At 34.8% G+C, this 8,733-nt stretch overlaps 3 protein-coding genes and 1 long non-coding RNA gene across 6 annotated transcripts in view; 3 read left to right on the top strand and 1 right to left on the bottom strand.

Annotated features, from left to right (window-relative positions):
* Nucleotides 1-87: 87 nt before the first annotated feature.
* On the bottom strand, nucleotides 88-3,291 carry LOC109584448 (uncharacterized). Of its 3 annotated transcripts, XR_002186011.1 has the most exons (8): nucleotides 3,114-3,290; nucleotides 2,786-2,973; nucleotides 2,499-2,572; nucleotides 1,611-1,756; nucleotides 1,241-1,439; nucleotides 1,113-1,193; nucleotides 264-326; nucleotides 88-182 (listed from the first exon to the last, which is right to left on the bottom strand). It is a non-coding gene; the product is annotated as an uncharacterized LOC109584448 (long non-coding RNA). The 3 variants fall into 3 exon arrangements; XR_002186009.1 differs by having other exon boundaries at nucleotides 88-326; nucleotides 3,114-3,291; XR_002186010.1 differs by lacking the exon at nucleotides 1,611-1,756 and having other exon boundaries at nucleotides 88-326; nucleotides 3,114-3,288.
* Nucleotides 3,292-3,476: 185 nt separating this feature from the next.
* Nucleotides 3,477-6,864, top strand: LOC109584436 (kelch domain-containing protein 4-like). Its single transcript, XM_020000196.1, has 5 exons — nucleotides 3,477-4,456; nucleotides 4,999-5,159; nucleotides 5,275-5,343; nucleotides 6,239-6,371; nucleotides 6,830-6,864. Exons 1-5 carry the CDS (start codon nucleotides 3,964-3,966, stop codon nucleotides 6,862-6,864), a joined length of 891 nt encoding a protein of 296 aa, XP_019855755.1. The 5' UTR covers nucleotides 3,477-3,963.
* Nucleotides 6,865-7,880: 1,016 nt separating this feature from the next.
* On the top strand, nucleotides 7,881-8,629 carry LOC109584446 (uncharacterized). Its single transcript, XM_020000199.1, has 3 exons — nucleotides 7,881-7,913; nucleotides 7,999-8,491; nucleotides 8,543-8,629. The coding sequence occupies exons 1-2, from the start codon at nucleotides 7,910-7,912 to the stop codon at nucleotides 8,448-8,450; spliced, it is 456 nt and encodes a 151-aa protein (XP_019855758.1). The 5' UTR covers nucleotides 7,881-7,909; the 3' UTR covers nucleotides 8,451-8,491; nucleotides 8,543-8,629.
* An 8-nt stretch (nucleotides 8,630-8,637) lies between these two features.
* LOC109584435 (uncharacterized) overlaps nucleotides 8,638-8,733 on the top strand; it is a 1,495-nt gene continuing 1,399 nt past the window's right edge. Inside the window, exon 1 of the mRNA XM_020000195.1 lies at nucleotides 8,638-8,647. Within this exon, the coding sequence (XP_019855754.1) occupies nucleotides 8,638-8,647 (10 nt within the window). The remainder of the gene's footprint in view (nucleotides 8,648-8,733) is intronic.

Below are 8,733 nucleotides of genomic sequence, written 5' to 3'. Positions count from 1 at the left end.
TTTGCTTAATATTGTTGATTTTATGGAGGCAATTGCTTTTTAAAAATTATAACAATAAAGAAAATGAAAAATGTAAAAATTCTTGAGTATCTCTTCATTGATGTACATGTATATGTACAGTTGTCATAGCAACCGTCATTTTCCTCAGCAACGCTACCGATCTAGTTGTTAGAGTAATTCTTCTATAGAAAGTAGAAGGAGGAAGAGAGAGAGGATCAAGAGAGAAAGAATGGAATGACATCATGAGAAGTAACATGACTTACCCTCTTTGATGAAACGGAGCATACATTGGGTACCCCATAAGAACAGTAACAGTATACCATAACCTAATGATAACAATAAACAATGTATCATGTAATAAGTAAAAGAAAATGTACGTAGACATGTACATGTACAGTACATGGATGCACATAGCCTTTGCTTTTTCAAATTTGGCTCAGTTTTATAAATTCTTGAATTCTTATAACTCGAAAATTATCAGCTCAAATTTTCTACATAGCATAAAGGCATCAATATGTATCAGAAAATGTAATAAAAATTGGGGGTAATTTTGGAGCCATTTTTTAGAAAAAAGCATAGGCTATAATAGCCTTGGGTAATAATTTTCAAAAATTGGCCTATTTCTAAAAATGCTCATAACTCGAAAATTATTTGTCAGAAACAGTTCAAATTTTCTACACAGCATAAGGATATCAATATGTATCAGGAAATGTAATAAAAATTGGGGGTGATTTCGGAGCCATTTTTTACAAAAAAGCATGGGCTATAGCCTTGGGTAATTTTCAAAAATTGGCCTATTTCTAAAAATGCTCATAACTAAAAAATTATTTGTCGGAAACTGTTCAAATTTTCTACACAGCATCAGGACATCAATATGTATCAGGAAATGTAATAAAAATTGGGGGTGATTTCGGAGCCATTTTTTACAAAAAAGCATGGGCTCTAGCCTTGGGTATTTTTCAAAAATTGGCCTATTTCTAAAAATGCTCATAACTCAAAAAATATTAGTCAAAAACAGCTCAAATTATTAACAAAAATAACAAAATTAACAAAAATATTAGGTCACAATCATAAATTTAACCTATTTATAAAAGACACATTAATATTCTTACTCAGGAGGTAGCATAGCTTTCATCATCACAACTTCCTTTCTCACCACACCTCCCCTCACTCCACCCACTCCTCATCCTTACCTACACAACATCACATGACTATCATCAAAAGTCACATGATCTCTCACTTGTATGGTGACGAGGGGATCTTGAGGGACGAGGGAGAGGTTGGCCGTCACATGTGGTCTCCTGGTTCTTCAATACAAGAGATACCAGAGGACCAATACTGTTTTCCGGAGGATGTCAGGTCTCATTCATTTAATTAAGAGGAGGACATCAAAGAGAAAATAATGAAGAGACTCAAACTTTCCTTACATATAGGAGAGACTATAATAGAAAGAGAGGGAGGGAGAGATATACATAGAGAAAGGAAAGAAGGAAAGGAATAGAATGAGGAGGAGGAGGGAAAAGGAGGGAAGAAAAATAGAAAGAAGAAAGGGAAGAAAGAAATCAAACAAGTAAAGAAATGAAAAAATGGAGAAAAAAATACATATGTACCTGGTGATAGGAAATGTTTCCTGTTTTTCTATCACTTTTCCTTATAATTGTGTGTGCCACTCCTTAGGTACAGTTTTCATGGATTAGTAAAGTGTATGAATCAAGTTAGCAAATTAATAAGTTAACTACAATGAAGCAGCTAAAAGCTAGAAAAACAAAAAACATGCAGTACATGTACATGTATCATTAACTGAAAATGACTACAAATACACATGTACATGTACATGTATCAATTAATGGACAATGTTATGAAGACAAATTGAGGTAATACTGTCCATGCAGTATAGCTAATAGGAGAAGCACATGAAATAAAAGCTGAGATCCCTCCCTCTCTCCTCTCTCTCTCTGATGTCCTTATGAGCCAAAAAGCAAAACTAAAACGATTTTTGTCAATTTATAAATTTAAAACCCGATAGATAAGTGCATGTATGCATGGAGAGCAAGAGTAGATGATAGTTAGAGAGAGTGTCGAACTGCACTATTCTAGCTGAAATATGACTGTGTAGAACTTTCTTGCACATCTTTGGGTATTCCTGCATACTGGGTGTGGCTGAGAAGAATAAAATGGCTGCCTAGTTTGCTCAGCAAGGTTTACTGGCCGTTTTGGAGTCTCTGCTGTAGCTGTACTGCATAACAGGCTTCAGCAGGATTATAAAGTGTACTAGTATGATGTCTACAGCTTCTTCAAGTGTTCTCCACTGTTCCTTATGCAAACTTCTACACGTGCTTTTAGTAGGTACACCCACGCTTCAGGTCTCACGTGACTTAGTTCTACGCGGTCATATTCCAGCTAGCGTAGTGCAGTTCGACACTCTCTCTAACTATCATCTACTCTTGATGGAGAGAGATATACATGTACATATGGTAGAGAGTGGATACAATATTTACTTTGCAAATATTTTAGATAGTTTATCCAGTTTGATCACATTATTAGGTAGACATGTTAACTCATTGTACTGGACCTATAATAACAATAACACACAACATGTAAACATAATTATGAGTCTTTATACAAAGATAAACAACAAACTAAACTATAAACAAATCTACAACATTCGGCAAGGAAGTTGTCTCAAAGCATGCAGTATACCATGCTATTACAATTTAATCCATACATACATGTACACTAAACATGTATTATAATGATATTAAAAATCTTATATTTTCATTCTCACCTCAAGTGCTGACAATCAATTAAAGTTTTCAATATCTTCAGATATTTCTTTGATTTCATTAGATGATGGATCCAGTCTAGTCAGTTCGACCTGGTCCTACCATCTCTCATCAACATCAAATGAAGCAGTACTACCATCAGGAGGATCAATATTGAGTCTCCACAGTTTAGGAGGAAACACTAATGCCCCTGTAATTATAAACATTCACCCACTAACTTTCATACATCCACATGTTCATTAATGTGTCATAACAATAAAAACCAAAAAATCATTTCATTTTTGGTGAATTAAAAAACATGTTACAAGTCTCACACAGCCTGGCTCCTACCTGTTTCACAGGTTCAGCCGGTGAACCTGTTTTACGAGCTTGTTTCAATAAGGATTCTGGTACAGTCCCCTCCTTACCTACCCCATCACTTTGACTAGGACAATTGAAGAAGTTGGGACTGATTTGGTTTGAGTCTAGTAGAACCAGCAGGAGATTTTCTACTGGCATCACGACTGGAACTCATTTTATGAATTTTGGATAAAAGGGTGTGGTCCTATGTTGCATAGTTTGGGTGGGGCTGGTATTTTTGCAAGGATGGCATCTAAAAGTGAGGGCCATTATTCTCTTCTCTTTGTATCTCTTTCATTCATTCTTTGTCTCTCTTACTCTCTCACTTACTTTACTCCTCTGTATCCTGTCTTTATTCTAACTCATCACTATATTACTGTTACTCTGTTACTGGTACCTCTTGTTCTGTCACGGCGTCTTCTCTATGGATTCGGGGATGCCGTCCAGCCCGTCTATATAGTTGCTTCCTTAGTAGTCAGCTCAGCTCAGGATTCACTAGTTAGCTCGCCAATGCCGGGCTCGCTATCAATTTCACAAAATATATACTTCAACAGAATCTCTTTTCAAATAATATACCAGCTTTACTGGTTCAAACAATAATATCAAATAAAGATAGATAGTGCCACACTATCTCCCAACAACTCAATAACACTCAGACTACACTCACACACTTCCACACACTTCACACACACACACACACTGCACTGCCTTAATGGCTCACAAAAATTACTCTCTTATATACAAAATACATCCATGAATAATAATGAACTAATAATTAATAATAACTGACAATCAATAAGCACAATGAATATAAATCACACATAAATCCTCACAGTTCTCTATGGACTATCAACCAGTGAAGAGATATGGACACTCCACAGTAAAGGTAGGAGACTACCTATATATGTGGGGTGGGGGTGGGTCTGGAGTAGACTATGATGTGATGGAGGTGTATCACTTACCAACTGGTGCTTGGGACCAGAAACCTACTACTGGCACCCCACCACCAGGTACCAGGGGCTACTCAATCATGGCTATTGGGAAGGACATATATTATTTCGGTGGACGTGGTGTTCGTGATTATCAAAACAGCTTACATTGTTTTAATGTGGATTCATTGAAGTGGAGAGAACTCTCTCCTTCTAGTTCTGATCATGGTCCTATGAAGAAGGCCTACTGTGGAATGGTGTCAGTTCATTTTGACAGTGAACACTATCTCGTAATAATCGGAGGACTTGGATCATCTTCTACTCCAAAGCAACCTAACGCTCAGTATAATAATTATTATGATGATTTGAGATGTAATGAGATACATTATTACAGGATTTCATCAGGTCAGTAATTCTCATCATCGATACACAATAGTTGATGAGTATTTCAAACTGAATAATTTATATTAATGTACATAAAACAGATTGTTAATAATTAAGTGTGTTTGTTAGTGTGTCTCTGTGTGTCATGTGTTTGTGTGTGATGGTGACGTGTGTCTATATGTGACGTGTGTGTACTAATGCATACATTATGATGTGTCTGTGTATGATAGTGCATATAATGTGTGTGAGAATTTATGAATGTATGACGTGTGTATGTGACGTGTATCTATAATGTGCATGTTATGTGTGTGTGAGTATTATCATGTATCTGTGTGTGTGTGATGTTTGTATATGTACATGTATCTATACATAAGCTAATGTGACATGAGTGTGTGTGTGTGTGTGTGTGTATCATGTGATAGTGATGTGTGTCTATGCATGATGTGTATGTATAAATAATAATGTACACACATATACACATACATATGTATGATGAATGTGTATAATGTAAGTGTGTGCATGTGGTAAGTAAATGTACATGAATGTTTGTACATTATTATTAGATCAATGGATATCTCCTGTTGTTACTGGAGACAGACCACCTCCTATTGAGGACTTCACTCTAACACCAGTTGCTAATAACACTGCGGTAATCTTCGGAGGCTATACTGATAATGGAGTCAGTAATAAACTGTATATGATAAGTTTCACTAAGACATTAATGGTGAGTTAATACTGTAGGATGGGTAATTTTGATTACGAGATTAATTTGATCACAAATTGTGGATTTACAAGTAAAATTTAATTTATTATTCTCTCAGGATATATTATTCTCTCAGGATATATTAGAAGTACCTAATCCTGGAGGATCAGTACAATGGCCTGAGGGAAGATATGGTCATTCCAGTGTACTGATTACCACTAGTTCAGGACCATACTTACTAGTGGTGGGTGGATACCTTGCCTATGATGTATGGTTACTGGACATTAACAAAAGAAAATGGGAAGAACTGGTAAGTATTATATTATGATGCTTGATAATGAAACATAAAGTGATTAACTAAATTTGTAACTTATGAGGTTTGTAATGTACATGTACATATTATGATACTCAGTGAAAACTACTGATGAATAATGCTGGTATTCAGTGTGTGTGTCTGTCTGTTTTTAGTGTGAATGTGTGTTTGTGTCTTTTTGTGTTTTGTGTTTGTTTCTTTACCTAAGTATGTGTGAATATACATGTGTCTGTGTGTGTGTGTGTAAAGATGGATTGACAATTGATAGAGTGTCAATGCTGGAATTAAAATAAATTGTATTTTATGTACATTATGTACATTGTGTATGTACATACATGTATTTGTGTGTATGTGTGCATATGTTTTAATATGTGTATGTGTGTACTAACACGTACATCATGTGTACATGTAACATGTACATGTGTGTGTTACAGTATGTGTGTGAGCAATTATGCATGCTTTACATGTAGCTTTATATGTGTATGCATGTATAGATGTACATGTATGTGTGTTAGTGTGTCATTAGTATGTGTATGTGTATGTGAGTACATTCAGACACTTAGTATGTTCTTAATTGAGGACTCACATGATATAATAACAAACTCAGTTGTGTATACTTGTCTATTAATATATTGTATATTATTAATTTTATTATGTGATCTTTGTGTTACATAAAACACACTGTGCAGACTATAAAACTGTGAGTTAGTTATTGTGTTTATTAACCAGATATCAAATCAATTAATATGTCATACACAAATTAATTATTATCATTTAAATTTTATAGACTAATCTACCAGACAATGTCACTAGGAGATTTAGGCATTCTCTTTCAATGTGGAGTGTGACCCCAACTACTAACTGGATAATTGAGTTTGGAGGAGGTACATCATACAGTGATACAGCAGTTATTGAACTCAGTAAGTACATGTAGACAGTAGTAGATACAATGTGTATTGAATATGTAATGATAATTAGTAATGATAATATTACAATAAAGTAAGTAATTCTTATGATGAATATTCAATGAGAGCATTTGACGTATACCTATGATACTAATTATTACCAATTCATTCCTGCTATGTACAATAGTGAAATATAATGACTGCAGATACAGAAACACTGATATTAATAGGAGCTAGAGTGAATGAAATATTATTATCAGTGTATTTATATACAATAATATGTTCATGTGGTTAACTGTGTAAACTGACAGAGGTCACACATACAATGATTAAACATGAATCCATCAATAATAAGGTTACCATAGTAACCAACTGTAATTAATTTGTGTATTTCTTATTCTCCACTATCTTGTTACTGTATAGGATATACTAGTGATAATGATTGGTCTACTAGTGTAATACCTCTGGACCAGTATCAAGATCAACTAAGAAGAAGGATACTGAGTGATTGGGAGAATTTAGGAACAGAAAAACAGCTTAAAATATTTCAAGATTGTCTGCAATTACAAAAAGAGAGAGAATTCTATGAGGAACAGCTTCAAAGAGAAATAAAAGAGAAGGAGCAGATACAGCAAGATCGAGACAAAGAGCAGCAACAGCTTCTTCAAGAAAAGGCAACACTTAGTCAGCAACTTGATGATGCCACCACTCTCCTTGAGCAAGCGGCAGGAAAGGATAAATCAACTGTTGAATTAGGTACTATTGTGTTATACTGTTGTTTATGTGTACATTGTTTACATTATAATACTAGTGGATTAGACAATGTTGAGTATGGAAATAGTATCCTGTACTCAATATAGGTCAAATTGTCGATGCATTAGAAATAATGAGATTGATGTAGAGTGAGCTCTTCTTACCATATATGGTATCATTAGCAATAACCATAGTACATGTATTTATGGACTACTGTACATGCAGTGCAAATTAGTTTCAAGCAATTTATATCATATAATTTTCTATCTTTGTGTTTTTATTGATAATAGAATATTATGAGAAGCTCAAAGTTAAGGATGCTGAAATATTGGAAGAAAAGACACAAGTAGAGGAGAAGAAACAGATTATTACTGGTTAGTGTATCATCAGTACATAATATTAGATGAGAGAATGTTCTGTTAATGTAGAAGATTATGAGAAACAGGAACAATATCTCAAGGAGAAACAGATCATTATTGGTTAGTTAACTATACACACAGCATGTATCAGATGAGAGAATATGTTTATTGTGTAGACAACAATCAAAATCTCATTTCTGAGAAAGACAAAGTCTGACATCACAAGTAGAGGAACAATCACAGAATGAGAAACAGATCATTACTGGTTAGTGTATCATCATCAATCAATGATAATTATTAATATTCTATTAATTTATAGACCTTAAAGAAAAGGAGTTGTACATAGCCAAACTAGTGAAGGAAAGACAAGAGAGGGTCCTCAAGCAACCTATCAAAGAGACTAGTTCCATTGGACTACAATTTAACTACCTGATCCCTTCAATGGGTAAATAATTCATGTATACATGTACACATGTAAATGATATGTGTACTATACTTGTATTAGATATGATGTGTGTGTATTGTTTCAGATTCACTAGACTCTAGTGTCATTATAGCTGGACAGAAGCTCTTTATCCTACAAGGAGACAGGTCTGACTCACTCCAGTGGGAGAAATATGGATTCAGATTAGAATGTCCTCAAGGAGCAGTGTCCAAGGATACTGAAGTAGCTGTTACTGCACTAGCTGGTGGCAATTTCAAGGTACCCAAAGGTACTGTGCTAGTGAGTGCAGTATATGCAATATCAGTATCTAAGGGACTATTAAAACCACTGGTAATAGAGCTACAACATTGTGTGGATCTAAGGAACACTAGTCAGACTGGTTGCCTCAAGTTTGTGAGAGCTCCACTGAAGTCTCCTTACCAGTTCAGTATAGTTGAAGGAGGATCTTTTAGAGTTGGGAAAAGATACGGATCAATAAAGCGTGAGCAGTTCAGTTGTATGGGTATTGTAGCTGAGATGAGTAATGGAGACACATAGTGACAGTGAGAGTGAGGAAGGTTATGAGACACCACCTGAAGGTACATGTATGATGGAAATAGTGTTTTATTATTAATAATGTACAATAATAGGATCAACTGATGACACACATAATGATAGTGGTAATGGAGCAGGAGAGACTAGTGAGAGAACTGTCTCACCAATAAATACTAGACTATCTCAACGTATGTGTGACTGTAATTGTGTTGCATAAAGTTTTATTTTCATAACAGAATCAGTAACTGATGACTCTAATCAAAAAAATACAGAAAGTTGAGTCTAC

Source organism: Amphimedon queenslandica, unplaced genomic scaffold (genome assembly GCF_000090795.2).
Source record: "Amphimedon queenslandica unplaced genomic scaffold, v1.1 AMPQUscaffold_13209, whole genome shotgun sequence".
Lineage (NCBI taxonomy): Eukaryota > Metazoa > Porifera > Demospongiae > Haplosclerida > Niphatidae > Amphimedon > Amphimedon queenslandica.
The sequence above is the reverse complement of the archived record's forward strand: the minus strand, read 5'-3'. Positions and strand labels throughout refer to the sequence as shown.

What these genes read in the sequence shown, in the direction of transcription:
- LOC109584436 (XM_020000196.1), top strand. Translation starts at nt 3,964, where the DNA reads ATGGACTATCAACCAGTGAAGAGATATGGACACTCCACAGTAAAGGTA. An exon ending in GTTTCACTAAGACATTAATG is followed by an intron (nt 5,160 to 5,274) that starts GTGAGTTAATAC and finishes TTATTCTCTCAG; the next exon opens with GATATATTAGAAGTACCTAA. An exon ending in GAAGATATGGTCATTCCAGT is followed by an intron (nt 5,344 to 6,238) that starts GTACTGATTACC and finishes TAAATTTTATAG; the next exon opens with ACTAATCTACCAGACAATGT.